A 23,635-nucleotide genomic window follows, 5' to 3' on the forward strand; every position below is an offset into this window, starting at 1 on the left:
CCCAGCATGCTCCTGTGTGGCTCTGTGTGGTAGGACAACAACTCCCAGCATGCTCCTGTGTGGTTCTGTGTGGTGGGACAACAACTCCCAGCATGCTCCTATGTGGCTCTGTGTGGTAGGACAACAACTTCCAGCATGCTCCTGTGTGGTAGGACAACAACTCCCAGCATGCTCCTGTGTGGTAGGACAACAACTCCCAGCATGCTCCTGTGTGGTAGGACAACAACTCCCAGCATGCCCCTGTGTGGTAGGACAACAACTCCCAGCATGCCCCTGTGTGGTAGGACAACAACTCCCAGCATGCTCCTGTGTGGTAGGACAACAACTCCCAGCATGCTCCTGTGTGGCTCTGTGTGGTAGGACAACTCCCAGCATGCTCCTGTGTGGCTCTGTGTGGTAGGACAACAACTCCCAGCATGCTCCTGAGTGGCTCTGTGTGGTAGGACAACAACTCCCAGCATGCTCCTGTGTGTGTGTGTGTGTGTGTGTGTGTGTGTGTGTGTGTGTGTGTGGTAGAACAACTCCCAGCATGCTCCTTTGTGTCTCTGTGTGGTAGGACAACAACTCCTAGCATGTTCCTGTGCGGATCTGGTAGGACAACAACTCCCAGCATGCTCCTGTGTGGCTCTGTGTGGTAGGACAACAACTCCCAGCATGCTCCTGTGTGGCTCTGTGTGGTGGGACAACAACTCCCAGCATACTCCTGTGTGGCTCTGTGTGGTGGGACAACAACTCCCAGCATACTCCTGTGTGGCTCTGTGTGGTAGGACAAAACTCCCAGCATGTTCCTGTGTGGCTCTGTGTGGTAGGTCAACAACTCCCAGCATGTTCCTGTGTGGCTCTGTGTGGTGGGACAACAACTCCCAGCATACTCCTGTGTGGCTCTGTGTGGTAGGACAAAACTCCCAGCATGTTCCTGTGTGGCTCTGTGTGGTAGGTCAACAACTCCCAGCATGTTCCTGTGCGGCTCAGGTAGGACAACAACAACTCCCAGTGGTGGGTATGTGTGGTGTGTATGTGTATATGTGACTGTATGTGTGTCTGTGTTTGCAGGATATATATACTGTGTGTCTGTGTTTGCAGGATATATATACTGTGTGTCTGTATGCGTCCGTGTAGGCAGTATATACACTGTGGGAGAGATTCATCAAACACGGTGTAAAGTGAAACCGGCTCAGTTGCCCCTAGCAACCAATCAGATTCCACCTTTCATTTTCCAATGAGTCTGTGAGGAATGAGAGGTGGAATCTGGTTGCCGGGGGCAACTGAGCCAGTTTCACTTTACAGCATGTCTGATGAATCTCCCCCGTGTGTCTGTATCTGTCTGTGTAAGCAGTATATACAGTGTGTGTCTCCAAGAGATAGATTGGGGGGGGGGGCGCCAAAAGAATATTCTGCACAGGGCGCCATCTACCCTAAGGCCGGCCCTGGTGGTATGTTACTGGTCTCCAGTGTAGGGGTGTGGTATGTTACTGGTCTCCAGTGCGGGGATGTGGTATGTTACTGGTCTCCAGTGCGGGGATGTGGGATGTTACTGGTCTCCAGTGCGGGGATGTGGTATGTTACTGGTCTCCAGTGCGGGGATGTGGTATGTTACTGGTCTCCAGTGCGGGGATGTGGTATGTTACTGGTCTCCAGTGTGGGGATGTGGTATGTTACTGGTCTCCAGTGCAGGGGATGTGGTATGTTACTGGTCTCCAGTGTAGGGGTGTGGTATGTTACTGGTCTCCAGTGCGGGCATGTGGTATGTTACTGGTCTCTAGTGCAGGGATGTGGTATGTTACTGGTCTCCAGTGCGGGGATGTGGTATGTTACTGGTCTCCAGTGCGGGGATGTGGGATGTTACTGGTCTCCAGTGCAGGGATGTGGTATGTTACTGGTCTCCAGTGCAGGGATGTGGGATGTTACTGGTCTCCAGTGTAGGGGTGTGGTATGTTACTGGTCTCCAGTGCAGGGATGTGGTATGTTACTGGTCTCCGGTGCAGGGATGTGGAATGTTACTGGTCCCCAGTGCAGGGGTGTGGTATGTTACTGGTCTCCAGTGCAGGGATGTGGTATGTTACTGGTCTCCGGTGCAGGGATGTGGAATGTTACTGGTCTCCAGTGCAGGGATGTGGTATGTTACTGGTCTCCAGTGCGGGGATGTGGTATGTTACTGGTCTCCGGTGCAGGGATGTAGGATGTTACTGATCTCCGGTGCAGGGATGTGGTATGTTACTGGTCTCCAGTGCGGGGATGTGGGATGTTACTGGTCTCCAGTGCAGGGGTGTGGTATGTTACTGGTCTCCGGTGCAGGGATGTGGAATGTTACTGGTCTCCAGTGCAGGGGTGTGGTATGTTACATGGTCAGAGCACACACCTTGCTGCAGTCACGCCAGTGCAGGGATGTGGTATATTATATAGTCAGAGGACACACCTTGCTTCAGTCGCTCCAGTACAGGGATGTGGCATATTATATGGTCAGAGTACACACCTTGCTGCAGCCGCTCCAGTGTAGGGAAGCGGTATGTTACTGGTCTCCAGTGCAGGGATGTGGTATGTTACTGGTCTCCAGTGCAGACTGCCTAGAGCTCCATGCTAAATTACCAGAAGACATCCCAAGCTCGCCGCCAGGAATAAAAGCAAACACACAAGAATACTTTTGATGGGTGATTGCCGGCCACAGCTTTTATTAACCGCACTTTGTAAGAACCAAACCAGCACGACGTGCCAACTCACCAGAGGGTAGCCACGGGGTGCCACCGGCGGACTCCCGCCGTACACGGTCGTCCGCTAACCCAACCTGCTAGGCAGGTGTTCTCAGCCACGAAGGAGCCCCTTTAAACCTAAACGGGGCTCAGACAACCACCCAGCAGGAACAGGGCTTGCTCAATGCCATCCTCGATACCTGACAGAAATATATTGGTGCCTATATCTGTCAAATGAACTCCATCACTAATCATTAATCCACTATTCTCCCCCTCTAACTGCCGATGACGGACAACTACGCCCGACCGGGATCTTACAAACCGGGACATACGGGCATTCAGCATCTGCCTGGCAAGCTCAATCGCTGCAGGATCTCTGGCATATTGGCATACTACGCCGGGGACAATTTCGGACAAGACTAGGACGAACTCCGAAAAAAGCGGACCGAAGCGCTCCACATCCGTATGCATAAGCGTCATGAGGTCGCCAATCTTACAATGGCACAAATCATTGCCCCCCGCGTGGATGACGAGAATTACGGGGCCTGTAACAGTAGCCGCAAAAGCCATGACTTCTGATAAGACCTGGGGCCACCGCAGCCCCCGAATTCCTCTCCATGAAACCGTCATGTGTCTGAAACCAAGGCTCCTGCCCTCTGGACGAACCTCAGCATGTTGGGCAGCACGGCAAATGTAGGAATGCCCCACAATGAATACCGAAGGCGGAACGATCTCTGAAAAGAAAAAACAGTTAGTAATTCAAACCAATAATTCGGGCCGAACATAGCGCGCGTAGCAGTCAGAGCGCCAGCGACCAATCCTCTTAACCACCTCCTCCGAGAGACCTGCCCTTGCCGCTTCAGTAGCCGCCCCAATCCTGAAAGAATGCGTGCCATACTCACGTGGTAAACTCCCCAAAGCAAGCAACAACTTACGGAACATTAACTGAAACTGATACATTGTAAGAGGAGAGCCGTCCTCGTGTACCAGGAACGCTGGCAACCCGTACTTTCAAATAATCAGCGATCAGTCTGACCGGGCACACCAGGCCATCCACAGACCACAGCGGAAGCCAAGCTTCCAGGGCAGACTGATCGGTTTTCGATCTACGCACCCGGACCCTAACCGCCCTATCCCCAATGACTACATCCGAGACATGAAGCCCACCCGGTCTGTGTTTGGAAGGAGGGAGGCGTTTCCCTATACGCAGCGCGCCAAAGAATGCCAAACCAAATGCTACTGAAAATACAGAGCTTTTATAAGGGGAACTACAAACTAAGGGGCAATGACCCACCAGTCTAGCCAGCAGCTAATAGGATACCGGTCTGCGGGTGTCGCGACTCGGCCTCTCCTTTTTCCATCCCTTAAGCGCCTGTTTGACTAAAAAGGCCCTAGTAACGTCCTCCCAACCCAGCAACTTAAAATAAAAGGAAACCCCAGACAGCCGACGCTGCGCAACCGACCCAGAAATGCCTAGAGCCCGCAACTTTAACAAAAACTCCACCGTGATCTCCAGTCGAACATTCACATCCCTGGCAGCATCCCGATTGCCTACGAGCGAGCACCACCCCATCCACGCCTTACCATGTTGTCTCCACGTGACTGGCGTGACGGAAGAGAAAATGAGCGACATCAGCTGAGATCCACAAGTTTCCACAGGTTTTCCGGGCAAGCCTTGCCCACTTTGTTGGCCCCAGGTGAGAGTGTCCAAAAATCCTGCCAATCGAATCGAGACAAAGCGTCAGCTACAGCGTTACTAACACCTGGTACATGTCGGGACCTAAAATAGATATTAACCCCTTAACGACATCGGGCGTAAACTTACGCCCTCGCGCCCTGGTACTTGGCGCATCAGGGCGTAAATTTACGCCCGATGTTTCCCCGATCGCTGCGTGTTCACACACAGCGGTCGGGGAAGATGGCCTGCTATAAATCATAGCAGGCCATCTTAGCTTCACAGCACGGGGGGTGGTTAACACCCCCCGTGCTTACGATCGCCGCTATAGGCTGATCAATTCAGATCAGCCAATAGCGGCGATCGGAACCTTTCCGGGTCATCGGTGACCCGATGACCCGGAAAAAAATGGCGGTCGGTGCTGTCCGAGGACGGCACCGACCGCCATTACTGTAAAAAGTAATGGTGATCGCCGTGCCACCGGCCCGATCGCCGTGAACGGCCGGCCGGCCGTTCACGGCGATCGGGCCGGTGGCACGGCGATCAGAGTCCAGCAAAATAATAAATACCTGCCCTGGACCCCTCAGCTAGGTAGCGGAGGGGTCCAGAGCAGGTATTTGTACATTACTCACCTGTCCCGGGCTCCTGATCGGCGTCTTCCGGGTTCGCGGCGTCCTCCGTCATTCCGTTCGGTCTTCGGGTCTTTCCGCCGTTCCCCGTCGTCTTCTTTCGGCTATTTTCGGCTCCAGCCTCGTCATTTTCCGGATTTTGCGCTCTGCTGCCCCCTAGCGGCTGATATGTGTAATACACTTATCAGCAGCTACAGGGATATTCAGAATATAGAAAAAGGTGTTTTTTTTTTTCCAAATTTTTTTTTCTTCTATTTTCCGCACCCTATCGCCGCTGAGTGTTGATCAGCATCGCACGAAAGTGCGCTGCTAATCAGCAACTCCTCCTTTTTGGCGTAGGGTGTTTTTTTTCTATATTCTACTGCCACAGTCTGCTTATAAGTGCCGGACATAAGTGCGGCATTTATCAGCAACTCCTTTGTTGGCGTAGGTTTTTTTTTTATACTTACTGTAAAAAAACACGTAAAAAACACTACATTACACCACACTACACTACATTGAATAAAGTTTGACACTACACCACTATATACCCCATATACTAGTCCCCGTATAAAGATGCCCCCCAGGGTGTTTTCAGCGTCAGAGGGATACGTTATTATTACCTCCGACACCGAAACAGCCAGTGAGGATGAATGGGTGGATCCTTCTTTCCTCCATTCATCCTCATCATCCTCATCATCCTCATCATCCAGTGACGTGTCTGGGGGGTAGCGTAGCGTACGCTGCCGCCCAGACACGTCTTTTCCGCCAGTACCGTCCCAATAAGAGATCACGGTATGGTGTGAAATTCTACAAACTCTGTGAGCGTACCTCAGGGTACACTTACAGATTTGGGGTACGTGCACACTGCGGAATGGCGAAGGATAACCCTTCGTGCATTCCGCAGCTGGCACCCGCCGGTGGACTGATGGAGGCGCATGTCTCTACCCGTGTCATAGACTCCATTCTATGCACGGGCGGAATCCGTCGTCCATCCAAAGAATGAACACATTGGACGGAGAGCGGAATCCGCCCGTGCATAGAATGGAGTCTATGACACGGATGGAGACGTGCGCCTGCATCAGTCCGCCGGTGGGTGCCAGCTGTGGAATGCACGAAGGGTTATCTGTCGCGATTCAGTGTGCATGTACCCTTAGAGTGTATGTAGGAAGGGACACCCGAATCCAGCCCCCAGATGCCCCCCCCCCATCCTCGGAGTTAGTGGGAAGATCGTCCGGGAACTGATCTTCCCACTGCTGGATAAAGTTCACCACCTGTACGGGGATAACTCTTATACCAGCACCCCCTCTTCCGGTCCCTCGCTGCCCGAGCTACTGTAGCTTGCGGCACGATCCGAACATATCAGAAGTAGTAATAGCGCCCTAATATTTAGCAGCCATGGAGCGGACCCAGCACTTCTGGATATGAGGGACCCCGTATCGCACCAGGACAACATTTTCCAGGTGACGTCCCCCACACTGGAGAAAGGGAGACCCCAGAAGAAGTGCAGTGTGGCGTAACAGGGGGATCAGGTAGGACACCATTTTCCTGTGTGACACCTGTCCTGATCACCCCGGCCTCTGTATACTGGATCGCTCCAAGGCGTACCACACGTCATTGGGGTTCTACATTATCTAAATTCTGTCCCTTATTCCTATTTCAGGGGTCACGTTGATCCAGGGATTATTCTGATCGCCATTATGGAGTCGGGAAGGAATTTTTCCCCTGTGATGAGGCTACTGTCGTCTGCCTTATGAGGGTTTTTTTTTGCCTTCCTCTGGATCAACACAGGTTGAATTTGATGGACACCTGTCATTTCCAACCTTATAAACTAATAATTGGCCTAATACCCCCAAAATAAATTAGAATTGTCCCTTTTCCCCAGCTAAATAGGTATGGCCGCCATTCCCATTAGAGGATGCCATGATGCAATTACAAAGCCTCTGTGCGGCCAGGACAGTAGAAACCCCCCACAAGTGACCCCATTCTGGAAACTACACCCCATAAGGAATCTAACAAGTGGGGCAGCGGGGATATGGCCCCCTGGTGACGGCCACATTTGGGACGTGAAAATGAAAAAAATTGTATTTTTAATTTTCATGGCACATGTTCTACGTAAGTGCCCGTCACCAGTGGGGTCCATATGCTCACTGCACCCCTTGTTAGATTCCTTATGGGGTGTAGTTTCCAGAATGGGGTCACTTGTCGGGGGTTTCTACTGTCCTGGCAGCACAGGAGCTTTGTAATTGCGACATGGCCTCCATCCTCCATTCCAGCCTCTAAATGGCGCTCTGTCCCTTTGGTGACTTGCCCTGTGCCCATATGGCACATTATGCCCACATGTGGGGTATTTTCGTACTCAGGGGAAACTACCCTACACGTTTTGTGTTCATTTTCTTTTTTAACCCCTTGTGGAAATGGAAAAAAATCAAGGCTAGACCAACATTTAGTGTAATTTTTGTAAAATTTTTACTCTAAATCATTAATCTTGTCATGTTTTTTCATTTTCACAAGGGGCTAAAAGATAAAAAAAACATTTAATGTGTAGAGCAATTTCCCCTGAGTACGGAAATACCCGACATGTGGACATAAAGCGCCATGCGGGTGCAGGGTAAGCCTCCGAAGGGAAGAAGCGCCATTTGGTTTTTGAAGGCTGGATTTGGATGGAATGGATTTCGAGGGGCCATGTTGCATTCAAAAGGCCCCTGTGTTGCCAAGACAGTTGAAACCCCCCACCAGTGACCCCATTATGGAAACTGCACCCCTCAAGGAATGTAACAAGGGGTGTAGTGAGCATATGGACCCCACTGGTGACGGACACAAATGTGGAACAATGTGGCGTGAAAATGAAATATTACATTTTTTACACTATAATGTTGGTTTAGCCTTGAATATATCATTTTCACAAGGGGTTAAAAGAGGGGAAAAAAACTAAATGTGTAGCGCAATTTCCCCCGAGTCCGTAAATACCCCACATGTGGACATAAAGCGCCGTGCGGGTGCAGGGCAAGCCTCCGAAGGGAAGGAGCACCATTTCGTTTTTGAAGGCTGGATTTGGATGGAATGGATTTTGAGGGGCCATGTTGCATTCAAAAGGCCCCTGTGTTGCCAAGACAGTTGAAACCCCCCACAAGTGACCCCATTATGGAAACTACACCCCTCAAGGAATGTAACAAGGGGTATAGTGAGCATATGGACCCCACTGGTGACGGACACAAATGTGGAACAATGTGGCGTGAAAATGAAATATTACATTTTTTACACTATAATGTTGGTTTAGCCTTGAATTTATCATTTTCACAAGGGGTTAAAAGAGAAAAAAACACACAATATGTGTAGAGCAATTTCCCCCGAGTCCATAAATACCCCACATGTGGACATAAAGCGCCATGTGGGCGCAGGGCAAGCCTCCGAAGGGAAGGAGCGCCATTTGGATTTTGGAGGTTGGATTTGGCTAGAATGGATGATGAACGCCATGTCGCATTTACAGAGCCCTCGTGCTGCCAAAACACTGGAAACCCCCCACAAGTGACCCCATTCTGGAAACTGCAGCCCTCCGGGAATCTAACAAGGGGTGCAGTGAGGATATGAACCCCTTGATGACGGGCACATTTGTGCCGTAAAAGTGAAAAAATGAAATTTTTCCCTTTCACGTCACATTGTTCCACATTTGTGCCCGTCACCAGTGGGGTCCATATGCTCACTGCACCCCTTGTTAGATTCCTTGAGGGGTGTAGTTTCCAGAATGGAATCACTTGTGGGGGGTTTCCAGTGTCTTGGCAGCACAAGGGCTCTGTAAATGCGACATGGCCCTTGAAATCCTTTTCAGTGAAATTCAGCTTCCAAAAGCCAATTGGCGCTCCTTACCTTTGGAGGCTCGTCCTGCGCCCGCTTGGCACTCTATCGCCACATGTGGGGTATTTCTGTACTCGGGAGAAACTGCGCTACACATTTTTTGTCTTTTTTTGCCTCTTATCCCTTTAAGAAAATGAAAAATTGAAGGCTAGAACAACGTTTTAGTGTAAAAAATAAATTTTTCTTTTTTCACGCCATATTGTTCGGAAAATCTGTGAAGCACCTGTGGGGTCCAGATGCTCACCGCACCCCTTGTTACATTCCTTGAGGGGTGTAGTTTTCTAAATGGTGTCCCTTTAGGGGTGTTTTTTAGGTTTTGACACCCCAGAGCCTCTGCCAACCTGAAGTGGTACAGTCAAAAATGACCAAATATAACGGAGGCGTTGAAATTCACTAGGCGCTCCCTTATATCTGAGGCTTGTGGTTGCGTCAAGTAGCGCAATAGGGCCACATATGGGGTATTTCTATAAACTGCAGAAACGGGGCAATAATTATTGGGGTGCATTTCTCTGGTAATAGGTTTATAATTATGAAAAATATTGGATTACAATAAAATCTCTGCAGAGAAAATTAAAATTTTCAAATTCCTTACACACTTAGCTTTTATTTCTGTGACTCCCCTAAAGGGTTAAAACACTTTCTGGATATGCTTTTGCAGAGTTTGGGGGGTGCAGTTTCTGAAATGGGGTGCTTTGTGGGGCTTTCTAACATACAGGCCCCTCAAATACACTTTAAACCTGAACAGGTCCCTAAAAATATCTGATTTTGAAATTTTACTGAAAATTTGGAAATTTGCTGCTAATGTTTTAAGCTTCCTATCGTCTAAAAAAAATGAAAGATAGTTTAATAAATGCCGCCAACATAAAGTAGACATGTTGCTAATGCTATTTAATATATAATTTATGTGGTATAACCACTTTCTGTATACGCAAAAAAGTTTCAAAGTTGGAAAAATGCATTTTTTCACATTTTTTCACATTATTTGGGTTTTTTTCATAAAGATTTGTTATGAGTATCGACTCCAATTTACCAGAAATGTAAAGTACAATATGTCACGAGAAAACAATCTCAGAATCAGCCGGATAGGTAAAAGCATCCCGAAGCTATTAATGAATAAAGTGACACTGGTCATATTCATAAAATTTGTCTCTGTCATTAAGGCCATTTCAGGCTCTGTCCTTAAGGGGTTAAAGTCAAGACATCGGAGTACCAAATGCCTGAGCAAATTACCTACGGGAGGAGAGGAGGAGGAAAGATTGTTAATACACAATACCATGCTCATGTTGTCACTCCAAAAACAAATGTGTCGGTTGGAAAGCTGTGGGCCCCAAATCTCAACACCAATGATAATAGGAAATAACTCCAGCAACGTGGCCATGCAGCAGCACACCAATCCTTGTCTAAAATTGCCCCAAAACCAACAGAGCCGTCTGGTAACCCTCGTGCTCATCATACAGGTTCGCCCATTGTAGGTAGATAAAAACTGCCTCCATACCCGCAGGTCTGCTTTCAGCACACTCGTAATGCGTATCCTGTGGCCCGGCCATTTGGCCCCTTTAGTTGCCAAGGATAGCCGCCAGGAAAATATACGTCCCATGGGCATAATGCGGCAGGCGAGCACTAGGAGACCTAATACCGATTGTAACTGCCGAAGGGTGACCTTATTGACTGTCAAAAACCCATCTATCAAGTTCACCAACTTTTCCAATTTGTCCGGGGGGAGGCGAAACATCATTTCCTCAGTGTTAATCTCAATGCCCAAAAAAGTAAGAAAAGTGGAAGGGCCTTCCGTCTTTTCACCGGACAAAGGAACCCCAAAGCGATGCATGAAAAACTGAAAAGTGGACAACAAATAAGCACAAGATTGATCAGAACTAGAACCAACAAAAAGAAAATCATCCAAATAGTGTAGCACTGCATTTGAACCAGTCTCAAAACGCACCACCCCCTCCAAGAAGGAGCTGAAAACCTCAAAGTAGTGGCACGAGATGGAACAGCCCATAGGCAAGCACATGTCATAATAGAAACCACCGTCCCAACTGACAACCCAACAAATGATGACACTCGTGATGGACAAGAAGCAGACGGAAGGCAGACTCTATATCAGACTTGGTTCACAGGGCGGGCAGGGGTTCTCTGCTGGCCAACTGTACCCCCTTGTCAAAAGACACATAAAAGACTGATGCATCGTCTGCGGTTATGCCGTCATTAACGGAAAAACCTTTAGGGTGTGACAGATGATGAATGAGTCTGAACTTACCTGCCTCTTTTTTGGGAACGACTCCCAGAGGGGACACCCTCAGGTTAATGAAAGGAGGGGTTACAAAAGGGCCGGCCATGCAACCCAGAGCAACCTCCTTAGAAATCTTTTTGTGCATAACCTCAGGGTGTTCATGGGCGGACTTGAGGTTATCCGAGAATTGAGGGAAACTAGAATACACAAACGGAATGAAAAAAACATGAGTAAAACCTTCAATCAACAAATTAGCATCCTGGCTATTGTGGTACCTGTCTAGCCAAGGGCGCATCGCGTGTACGCTCACCGGCGTCCTTGGCTTCGTTTGGGTTGGGGGGCTTATTGAGCTGTTTGCTCGCTGGTCTAGGGCATCGTAACGCTGTATGGGTGCCCCCACAGGCGGAGCATTTATGCTTGTATTTGCACAGACCGGCAAACCTGCAATGGCCCTCATTGAAAAGCCAGCAGGCTCCCGGTTGTTGCACGGCCACTGTCCCTGATGCAGAAGTTGCTCCGGGGACAGTGGCCGTTCCCTGAAAGGGGGCGGCCTAATTGTAAGCATCAAACAAAGCCAAACATCTGTGGCCTTAACCCCCCATCCTAGTTCTGTCTGGAGAGCAAGGTGCCTCCGGAAGTCTTCATCGTACCGCCACCAGGCGGAACCCCCATGTGACTTGTACGCGCTATATATACTATCAAAATAAACGAACAATTCCAAACAGCGTTCGGGATGTTTCTGACCCATTACATAACCGAGGACAGGAAAAGCCTGCATCCAGTTATTCATAGTTTTTGCCACGCGGGGCCTCCTATCCGCCAATGTAGAATTCTCCGCGAACGGGCGTCTTTCTTTATCTACCATATGTTGGTCGACTGAGACAAACGACCATATATCTATGTATTGATTGGCCCATATCTTCTCCTTGATTTCGGGGTCAAGGTGAGTGCCCCGCGGACTAATTCCACAAAAGAACGAGTCTTTGTGCAAACCCACTGATGGTGGAACAGGCTTAGCCACAGGGGTTGAAAGGGCGGGTAAAGCCGGGGAAGACGGACCTGATAACCTACCCAAAATGGACTTAAGGCGACCATAACGTCCATTTTCTTGTTCCCACCCCCACCCCACGCACCAGTAAAGTTAAACTCTCCAGTTCCAGAGGCAGAGGAAGTGGACTGAATAATCGGTTGGCTCGACAACACCGCAGGATCAGGAACCGTGGCTGGGACGGTAACGGGAACAGCAGCCGGCAAGGTGGACAGCCTGGAGGAAGTCGTAAGAGCCCTGCGTCCACGGTGATCCCTTGGACTCCAGACAGAAACTTTGGAGGCACTGGACCCTCCAGAAGAAGATGGGGAGCGCCATCTAGAAGCTCTGGAGCTGCCCGAATCTCTGGAGCGGCGGTGATAGTGACCAGACGACCTATGGCGCCATGATTCCTGGGAACAAGATGAAGAACGGGAGCTTGCTTGGGTGTGCCTGTAGCGATGTGAACGGGAGAGCCGCCTGGATGATGCAGATCTGTATCCATGCCTATTGAAGCACTGCAACTCGCCAGTGTGCTCCCCACCACCTGAGGGAATGACCGGCAAGTTGCTGGCGGGAAGCAAGGAGCCACTAACCGGAGGGGGTGCAATGGGCAGTGAAGAAGCCACAGCGGTAGCTGCGCTGGCCTGAGCAGGTGCCTGGTCCTGTGTAACCACCATATCTGTGGCCTCACTTGTAACAGGCTGCACGGATGGGAGGGGGGAATCCTCCGACGAAATACTGGCATTACTGCCCATCCTGGCCCAGGGGAATCTAATAGCCAGGGAAGAGGAGGCACTATGAGGGAGGGAAGAGCCACGAGGTGGGAGAGCCACCGGAAAGGGCTGTGAAAATAGTGATGGTGAAGTGGCACATAGTGCAGTGGTAGCCTCTGTCGGTGCCGGCAGTGGAGCTAATGGGCGGGGGGGGGGGGGGGGGGCGCTCACTAACAGCTCAGCCGAGGTGCTAGTCGCATCCACTACCATATTGTTACTGACCAAATCCTGTATACTAAGATCAATAAAACACAGTACTAGATTACACATAACAAATAATACCACCACGTACTGACTAACCCCACCACATACTAACCCCACCGCTGCTACTGACTACTACCACCACATACTAACCCCACTGCTGCTACTGACTAATACCACCACATACTGATTAACCCCACCACTGCTACTGACTAATACCACCACATACTGACTAACCCCACCACTGCTACTGACTAATACCACCACATACTAACACAGCAGCTGCTACTGAATAAAATCCACTGTACAAAGATCACATACAATCTCATACAGTCACATAGAGGGAGACCCAGCTCCACGCAGACTCTTTACACCATATACATTACAGTGCAGATAGATTTAGTGACTCACAGGGGACGTTTTCTCTGATCGGAGTTCTTCCCTTTTCATTTTCTTCTCCATCTGTCCTGGGCCGTTATGAGAACTTCTCCGAGCCACGAATCCACAGAATCTGCCAGACAGACATATTAGTCTCCTCACTCTGGCACCATCCTCTTCTCTCTACACACTGCACATCTGTATTGGCCCCTTTTCACCCTCATTTAGTGGGTAGGCTGACTCTATGTGACCCCCTTATAGTATATGCTCCCCTCTGTGTGGTCCACTATAGTACATGCCCTATTGTATACACCCCCGTATAGTCCCCCTTATAGATGGCCCCCATGTATCCCCCCTTATAGATGGCTCCCCCAGGTAATACCCCTTATAGATGCCCCCCCAGGTAATACCCCTTATAGATGGCCCCCCAGGTAATACCCCTTATAGATGGCCCCCCTAAGTAATGCCCCTTATAGATGCCCCCCTAGGTAATACCCCTTATAGATGGCCCCCCCAGGTAATACACCTTATAGATGGCCCCCCCCTAGGTAATACCCCTTATAGATGGCTCCCCCAGGTCATACCCCTTATAGATGGCCCCCTAAGTAATACCCCTTATAGATGGTCCCCCCCAGGTAATACCCCTTATAGATGGCCCCCCTAAGTAATACCCCTTATAGATGCCCCCCCAGGTAATACCCCTTATAGATGGCCCCCCAGGTAATACCCCTTATAGATGGCCCCCCCCTAGGTAATACTCCTTATAGATGTCCCCCCCCAGGTAATACCCCTTATAGATGCCCCCCCAGATAATACCCCTTATAGATGCCCCCCCAGGTAATACCCCTTATAGATGCCCCCCCCAGGTAATACCTCTTATAGATGGCCCTCAGTCTGTGCAAAAAAAACAAAACAACACAGCTCATCTGACAACTCGCTCCCCCGCCGTGTGTCTCTCCTCCTGCAGTCCGGTCTCGCTGTCAGCTGGCGCGCGGCTCCCCTGGTCTGTCCTGTCCCTGGCAGCACAAGCATCAGTGAGGTCAGTGTGCGCTGGGGATGCTACTTCCGGCACGGGGGCGCTTGTAATAGACGCACCCTACGCCGGAAGTAGTTCCCCGGTGCACACTGACCTCACTAATGCTTGTGCTGCCGGGGACGGGACAGAGCCGAGTAGCCGGGAGCTGCGTGTTAGCCCACCATATAACATACCACATCCCTGCACTGGAGACCAGTAACATACCACACCCCTACACTGGAGACCAGTAACATACCACATCCCTGCACTGGAGACCAGTAACATACCACATCCCTGCACTGGAGACCAGTAACATACCACATCCCTGCACTGGAGACCAGTAACATACCACATCCCTGCACTGGAGACCAGTAACATACCACACCCCTACACTGGAGACCAGTAACATACCACATCCCTGCACTGGAGACCAGTAACATACCACATCCCCGCACTGGAGACCAGTAACATACCACATCCCCGCACTGGAGACCAGTAACATACCACATCCCTGCACAGGAGACCAGTAACATACCACACCCCTACACTGGAGACCAGTAACATACCACATCCCTGCACTGGAGACCAGTAACATACCACACCCCTACACTGGAGACCAGTAACATACCACATCCCCGCACTGGAGACCAGTAACATACCACATCCCTGCACTGGAGACCAGTAACATACCACGCCCCTACACTGGAGACCAGTAACATACCACATCCCCGCACTGGAGACCAGTAACATACCACATCCCTGCACAGGAGACCAGTAACATACCACACCCCTACACTGGAGACCAGTAACATACCACATCCCTGCACTGGAGACCAGTAACATACCACATCCCTGCACAGGAGACCAGTAACATACCACATCCCTACACTGGAGACCAGTAACATACCACATCCCTGCACTGGAGACCAGTAACATACCACATCCCTGCACTGGAGACCAGTAACATACCACACCCCTACACTTGAGACCAGTAACATACCACATCCCCTGCACTGGAGACCAGTAACATACCACATCCCTACACTGGAGACCAGTAACATACCACACCCCTACACTTGAGACCAGTAACATACCACATCCCCGCACTGGAGACCAGTAACATACCACACCCCTACACTGGAGACGAGTAACATACCACATCCCTGCACTGGAGACCAGTAACATACCACACCCCTACACTGGAGACCAGTAACATACCACATCCCTGCACCGGAGACCAGTAACATCCCACATCCCTACACTGGAGACCAGTAACATCCCACATCCCCGCACTGGAGACCAGTAACATACCACATCCCTGCACTGGAGACCAGTAACATACCACATCCCCGCACTGGAGACCAGTAACATACCACACCCCTGCACTGGAGACCAGTAACATACCACACCCCTACACTTGAGACCAGTAACATACCACATCCCCGCACTGGAGACCAGTAACATACCACACCCCTGCACTGGAGACCAGTAACATACCACACCCCTGCACTGGAGACCAGTAACATACCACACCCCTACACTGGAGACCAGTAACATACCACACCCCTTATCCTTAGTTTTGTTACATTGTATCCTGTTGACAATACCAGAAATGAGAGGAATAATGAGAACATTAGGTGGCCGTCCTGATGAGGAAAGCAAAGCAAGAAACCAAAGAACTATTCACACAGGTGGTTTGTCAGTCCAGGGAAATTCATGCACCAACACAAAGCTTACAGTTTATTTTTTTATTTTAATTCACATCAATCTGTTACCATCTTCACATTCCACCTGTACGAAAGGTTTAACTCAAGTACAGGTGTGTGTAGGTGCAGGTGCGCAAGAATAGGCCAGAGTCCAACACTTGGAAAATGGAAGAGTTTACTGACAAAATCTTTGTGGAATACAGCTGTGTTTGGCAGCAATACAGTTCAGTACAATTCAGGACTTGCAGTTTCCCAGGTACTTGCAGTTGCTGTAGAGATAAGGTGCTTGTAAGAGATGGTTGAGCAGAGGGAAGAGTAGAAAAGAGAGGATGCCTGAAAGTCCTTGTCCAAATAGATGTGTACTCTGCCTGGAACAGTTTGAGTTGGAGAGAATATAGAGAGAGCACTTGTACTCACATTTAGACGGTGTCTGACTGCCTTCTGCCCTACAGTTGCGAGCATCTCGTCCTGTTAGGGTAGTACAAGCCCAGGCCTAGTTATCTGGGCTAAGCAGAGTGCCGAGACTTTCCAGTTGTCCTGCACTGCGCAGTGGAATACCTAGACTTTCCGTAACTTTGTTCCACTGAGGTCAGTTGCTGTGGGTTGCTAAGGTAACTGTCCTGCACTTTTTGAGAGGTGATCCTTCTGTGGCTTCTCTCTTCCATGTACTTTCTAGTTCTGCATAGTGGTGGTGGCTTGCATAGAGAGAATCTGTAGCTTGCTTGCTTGCTTGTGTCCCGTCAAGGACCTGGCCTAAGCCAAGCCCTGGCTTAACTTCAGCAGAGACTTGGTTTTGGTTGTGTCCTCACACACTCACCAGAATCAACTAGACTGACTCTTCCCACCAGGAACTAAGTCCTTACTACAGGAGTCTAACTGAACCTTCCTGTGATTGGTGGGGCTGAGTGTGTAAAAGAGAGATGACAGAGGATAGGACAGACACTGAAGGGGAGCAGCTGCAGCTGTGAGTGGATGAAACAACCCATGTGACATAAAACCGTTAACCCTTTGTCTCTTTCGGCCGTGCATAAGAAACAGCAACTAGTGGGGAAAACACTAACTTCAGTGAAAACTTCATCCCCAACTGTGTGACGCCAAGGGAGTTACTTATTCAGGTGAAATAAGACTTAGGGGCCCGTACCATGTCACTACAAGCACCTACCTCTCCCTCCTCCCCTTTAGTCAGAACATCCATCTCCCTTCTTCCAAGTGGTCTGCATCTCCCTCCTTCCCTGTAGTCAGGGAATACTAATCTGTAGTGAGCCACCCCCTCTTCCTTTTTTGTCAGCACCTCCCTCTTCCCCATGTAATCATCTCCTCCCTTTCCCTTTGTAGTCAATTTCTCCTTCTCCCCTATAGTCAGCTCCTCCCTCTCCCTCCTCCCCTATAGTCAGCTCCTCCTTCTCCCTCCTCCCCTATAGTCAGCTCCTCCTTCTCCCTCCTCCCCTATAGTCAGCTCCTCCCTCTCTCCTCCCCTTTAGTCAGCTCCTCCCTCTCCCTCCTCCCCTATAGTCAGCTCCTCCCTCTCCCTCCTCCCCTATAGTAAGCCCCTCCCTTTCCCTCCTCCCCTATAGTCAGCTCTTCCCTCTCTCTCCTCCCCTATAGTCAGCTCCTCCCTCTCCTTCCTTCTCCTGTGTAGTAAGCTCCTCTCTCCCTCCTTCTCCTGTAGTCAGCTCCTCCCTCTCTCTCTTTACTAAGCCCCTCCCTCTCCTTCCTTCTCCTGTAGTCAGCTCTTCCCTCTCTCTGTACGGTTCAGGGAAGAAAAAGAGTGCTGCACCTCACCCCTATGGCTGACACTAGTGCCTCTCAGCTGCATAAAAAACATCAGAATTTTGTGTATGAATTGATCAACCCACACTGCCCCATGTACCGCGTGCAGGTATCTGATACACATGGGTCCCTGCACTAAGTCCACACTGTGTCGGTCAGCGATCACCACCCCCGCAGGCGTGCATGAGCAGGGAAGGGAGGCCATGGAACGGCCCTCCAACCCCCATGCCACACGACCAGACTCAAAAATGCCCCCCCCAGAAAAACTCCCAGCCAACACTGCTGGCGGAGGAAGCTGCCCCCAAACAGCACAAGTCTGGATAAGGTATTTTGTTTCTCTCTTTTCTCAGTGTTTTTGCACTCCTCCTGGTAAGACCCACGTGACCGCAATTAGCAGGAGACACCTGAGTGCATGTGCTTTTATCCCTCCTATTTGTCCCATTCTATCTGCAGTAGCAATGGTGAGCGCAATACCTTATCCAGACTTGTGCTGTTTGGGGGCAGCTTCCTTCGCCGGCAGTGTTGGCTGGGAGTTTTTTTGGGGGGACGGGGGGCCTTTTTGGGTCTGGTCCTGTGGCATGGGGGTTGCAGGGCCGTTCCATGGCCCCCGTTCCCTGACTGTGCACGCCTGTGGGGGGAAGGGGGGGGGTGGCCACTGACCGATACAGTGTGGACTTAGTGTAGGGACCCATGTGTATCAGATACCTGCACGTGGTACATGGGGCAGTGTGGCTTGATCAATTCATACACAAAATTTTGATTTTTTTTTTATGCAGCCGAGAGGCACTAGTGTCAGCCATAGGTGTGAGGTGCAGCGCTCTTTTTCTTCCCTGAACCGTATTTTCTTCCCTCTCTCTCTTCAGCTGTAGTCAGTTCCTCCCTCTCTCTCTTCCTGTAGTCAGCTTCTCTTTCCTGTAGTCAGCCGCTTGCTCTCCCTACTCCTTTGTAGTCAGCTCCTCCCTCTCCCTACTCCTCTGTAGTCAGCTTCTCCCTCTCCTGTAGTCAGCTCCTCCTTCTCCCTCTTCCCTCTGTAGTCAGCTCCTCCCTCTCCCTCTGTAGTAAGCTCCTCCCTCTCCTGTAGTTAGATCCTTCCTCTCCCTCTCTACTAAGCTCCTCCTTCTCCTGTAGTCAGCTCCTCCCTCTCTTCAGCTGTAGTCAGCTTCTCTCTCTACTCTAGTCAGCCGCTTGCTCTCCCTAGTCTGTAGTCAGCTCCTCCCTCTCCCTACTCCTCTGTAGTCAGCTTTTCCCTCTCCTGCAGTCAGCTCCTCCTTCTCCCTCTTCCCCCCGTAGTAAGCTCCTGCCTCTCCCTCCTTCTCCTGTTGTCTGCTCCTCCCTCTCCCTCTGTAGTCTGCTCCTCCTTCTGCCTCTGTACTCTGCTCCTCCCTCTCCCTCCTTCTCCTGTTGTCTGCTCCTCCCCCTCCCTCTGTAGTCTGCTCCTCCCTCTGTAGTCTGCTCCTCCCTCTGTAGTCTGCTCCTCCCTCTGTAGTCTGCTCCTCCCTCTCCCTCTGTAGTCTGCCCCTGCCTCTCCCTCTGTAGTCTGCCCCTGCCTCTTTTCCTGTAGTCAGCTCCTCCCTCTCCCTCTTGTTTTCAGCACCTCCCTCTCTTTTCCCCTGTAGTCAGCTCCTCCCTCTCCCTCCGTAGTCAGCTCCACCCTCTTCCTCTTTTTCTGTATTCAGCTTCTGCCTCTGTAGTCAGCTCCTCCCTCTTCCTCTTCTCCTGTAGTCAGCTCCTCCCTCCCCTTCTGGTATTTTGAGGTGGCCCTTGGCCTGCAGTGAGGCAAATTAGAAACACTTGGCTCTCTCTATGCAGCTATGCTTCTTGAGCCTCATCCTTCTCTCCACCTCTGTATCTCCACAGGATGGGATATCTATCTGATTGCGAGTGTTGCTGGTGGAGCCGTCTTTCTCATCATTTTTATTGCCCTGGTCATTTGCACTGTGAAATACAAGCCTTGGAGAAGCCACAGCCATCCTGGTGAGTGTGAGTGCCCGCTGCCCTTCACTGCGCACGTTACTGTGTATTGTGGAGTCTTCTCTGCTCCTCTACATTCAGCTGTCTATGATTTTGCAGCAGTCAGAAAGTAAGGATTCTGATTATCAGTGCTCCCTCTAATGACCACATATAACTTTTGATAATTCTGTTACCAGGGATCATGTGACCATGTTTTTATTCCTGACAGAAGATGTGGAGATGAATGATATCCAACATCACAGACTACCGCAACTCCCGGGCCCGACCAGCCCCGCATACATGAGCGGCACCACCCAAGATGACTTAACAGAACAGGGTTCACCCCTACAGGACACTCGAGAGCCGGGGGGCAGGAAAGGAAAGCAGAACAGAGGTCGCCGGCCAGCCCCCCAGGCCCCAGGCGAGATGGTGGTATCATACACCTCAACATCACAGAGAAATGTCCCTGCCTTACCCGGAAATCATCCCAACGAACAAGCCCCAAGACCGCAGCCTCGTACCGTGTCCAAGCCGCAGCGCAAAAAGCGCCGTAAAGAATGCCAATGAGTGAGGTTCTGATCCGCACTCTGCTTCATCTAGGCGGCGGGCTGCAGTAACATGTGATATCATCTGTACATATCGCCTGTGTATTATAAGGACTGATAATATTATAGAGATGTCATGTTACTTCTCCCTGTGATGACCCTGGGCCGCTCCCAGTTACCTGCAGGGGCAGGTGTGGCTGCAGTGCAATAGAGTCCAGAGAACTTAAAGGGGTTTTCCAGCGCTACAGAAACATGGCTGCTTTCTTCCAGAGACAGCACAGCGTTCTGTAACTCGGTTTCACTGAAGTGAATGGATCTTAAAGTGAATCTGTACCCACAATGCCTCCCCCCCCCCCAAAAAAAAAACCGCTTGTTCCCTCAGAGAGCTGTTTTTAATCCAAGATCTGTCCTGGGGTCCGTTCGGCAGGTGATGCAGTTACTGTCCTAAAAAAAACTTAAACTTGCAGCCGTGTTTCAAATTGGTGTGGCATAGAATATCAGTACACTAGCCCTGCACTGCCCCTCCGTCCCTCCTTCCCGCCCTCTTCATCATTCGGAATGCTCCAGGCAGGATTTTTTCTATTTATCACTTTAAACTTTATCACTTTAAGCTTTAAACTGCACAGGTGCCTCAATGATTCAGCACATGTGCTGTGCTCACACAGGTGAGGAATAGGAGAACATGTTCCAGGGACATTCCTAATGATGAGGAGGGCGGTGCCAGCCTAATGCATACACAATCTAGGCCACGCCAGTCTGACACAGGGCTGGACAATAACTGCATCACCTGCCGAACTGAAAGGTCAGATCTTGGATTAAAAGCAGCTATCCAAAGGTACAAGTGGTTTGTGGGTGCAAAGTTACCTAAATTACAAACCCCACCTGACCTGGAGCAGTGCTGTCTCTGGAAGAAAGCGGACATGTTCTTATAGCACTGGAGAAACCCTTTAACTAGATGATAAGCTTTACTTAGAGGTTTTCTTAAAGCGACAGTACAGTGCGTCACAAGCAGGTTTTCACTTGAGGGAGATTGTGTTACTTGACTTGTAGTAGAAGAAGATACCGTTACTCCTGGCTTAGAATATACCACTTCTTGCCGTATCACATAGTGCCAGATGTAGGGCCCCGGGCTAGGACACCGTGCAGGAGCTAATCCCCTAGATGTACACAGCTGTTACTTCCCCCTCCTGTGCTGGTTTAGCAGTAAGGAATTAGTCTTTTAGGCTCCTGGCCACAAGGCCAGGCCCTGGGACAAGGTCTCTCGCTGATACAACTGGGGTGAAGTCTAGACTTACGGACAAAGACTGGGCTGGTTTCCTATTGGTGGGAAACAGTGGAAGGTACCCGAGAAGCTGATAGGACAGAAGCTTCTAGAATCAGCCTCTGATAGGCTGAGAGAGTGAGGAGCTGCCAGCAATTATTTCTATCAACTGACAGGTGAAACAAAGTATACCAACTATTATAACAAAGAAAATAGGGGGCGACATCTTATGGCCAAAAAGTGGTACTGCAATACTCACCTAGAGAACCTGGCTACAGCCTATATCTCATTGCCGACTGAACTAAAGGAGAACTCAGCAGTGGCGCACAGGTTCTAGGACACTTCCAGGCTCCTGTGTCTCCCCCTCCCCCGCAGTGCTGCACATACAGGGGCTGCAGCAGTCATCCCAGGGTCCTGTCTCCCTTCTAGCAGTATGTGTATGGAGACATGTCACATGTCACTATAATAGATGACAAGGGAGGGACAACACCGACAGGGAGCACAATCACCAACATGGGAGCCAATAAGCATCATGTCCGACTGGAGGGCCAATACAGGACTGCTATGCCAGGGGGCTCTTCAGCAATTTCTCTACTCTTGGTCTTGAAGTAGAAAGAGGAATGTAGATGGGTTCTCGCAGCTAGTAGGGACTTGCTTGTAGCGGGAGGGAAGATCGTCTTCTTGGACTTGACTTAGGACTTAGAGAATTTATAGCTGACTTGATAATCTGACTAGCCGGAGCTGAGCTAGCAGACATGGTGGTGTATTCTCTCCAGTCTGACACAGTGCTCTATGCTGCCACCTCTGTCCATGTCAGGAATTGTCCAGAGCAGCAGCAGCAAATTCCCATTGAAAGCTCCTGCTCTGGACAGTTCCTGCAGGACATACAGCAGCTGATAAGTACTGGAAGACTGAAGATTTTTAAATAAACGTAAATTAAAAATATCTATAACTTTCTGGCAACAATTGATTTGACAACAATTTTTTCCCTTTAAGAGTACTCCTTTAGGCTACGTTTACACAGCGATTTTCAATGGCCGTTATACGGCACTTAGAGCAATGTCCATTGTTTAACATTACAATGGCGGCCACTGGTACATTGTTCTAGTTGATGACAGCCCTTTTGGGTGCGGCTGATTTTAAAAGGTCCATTGAATTTAATTTAAAAGTGAAATAGCGGCTGCTGTTTGCTAAACAACGGCCGCAAATTAATGACATTAGTGACAGAGTGTGAACGTGGCCTGAAGCTGTGTGACACCTGACTAGCAGCGCATGCGCAGAATATAAGAGAGCGGAAAAAATTGATCAGCCACATCAGAATGTTACACACTCAGCAGCTGTAGAACAGGCAACGTGACACTGCCCAAGGACAGGGAGCATTATCTCCGCCAGCCCAAGGACAGGGAGCATCAACACGGACAGCCCAAGGACAGGGAGCATCAACTCCGCCAGCCCAAGGACAGGGAGCATTATCTCCGCCAGCCCAAGGACAGGGAGCATTATCTCCGCCAGCCTAAGGACAGGGAGCATCAACACGGACAGCCCAAGGACAGGGAGCATCAACTCCGCCAGCCCAAGGACAGGGAGCATTATCTCCGCCAGCCCAAGGACAGGGAGCATCAACACGGACAGCCCAAGGACAGGGAGCATCAACTGCGCCAGCCCAAGGACAGGGAGCATCAACACGGACAGCCCAAGGACAGGGAGCATCAACACGGACAGCCCAAGGACAGGGAGCATCAACTCGGCCAGCCCAAGGACAGGGAGCATCAACTCGGCCAGCCCAAGGACAGGGAGCATCAACACTGACAGCCCAAGGACAGGGAGCATCAACTCCGCCAGCCCAAGGACAGGGAGCATTATCTCCGCCAGCCCAAGGACAGGGAGCATCAACACGGACAGCCCAAGGACAGGGAGCATCAACACGGACAGCCCAAGGACAGGGAGC

At 50.3% G+C, this 23,635-nt stretch overlaps 1 protein-coding gene across 3 annotated transcripts in view; it reads left to right on the plus strand.

The window, feature by feature from the left end:
• The window catches only part of CD2 (CD2 molecule), a 126,983-nt gene extending 104,351 nt beyond the window's left edge, over nucleotides 1–22,632 (plus strand). Inside the window, exons 4-5 of one of the 3 annotated variants that reach the window (XM_069944673.1) lie at nucleotides 19,789–19,905; nucleotides 20,111–22,632. In XM_069944673.1, coding sequence (XP_069800774.1) covers nucleotides 19,789–19,905; nucleotides 20,111–20,448 — 455 coding nt within the window. In that variant the 3' untranslated portion in view covers nucleotides 20,449–22,632. Of the gene's footprint in view, nucleotides 1–19,788; nucleotides 19,906–20,078 lie in introns of all 3 variants that reach the window. The other 2 variants (XM_069944674.1, XM_069944675.1) reach the window with 2 other exon arrangements.
• Nucleotides 22,633–23,635: the final 1,003 nt, after the last annotated feature.

Source organism: Dendropsophus ebraccatus, chromosome 11, assembly GCF_027789765.1.
Source record: "Dendropsophus ebraccatus isolate aDenEbr1 chromosome 11, aDenEbr1.pat, whole genome shotgun sequence".
NCBI classification, from domain to species: domain Eukaryota; kingdom Metazoa; phylum Chordata; class Amphibia; order Anura; family Hylidae; genus Dendropsophus; species Dendropsophus ebraccatus.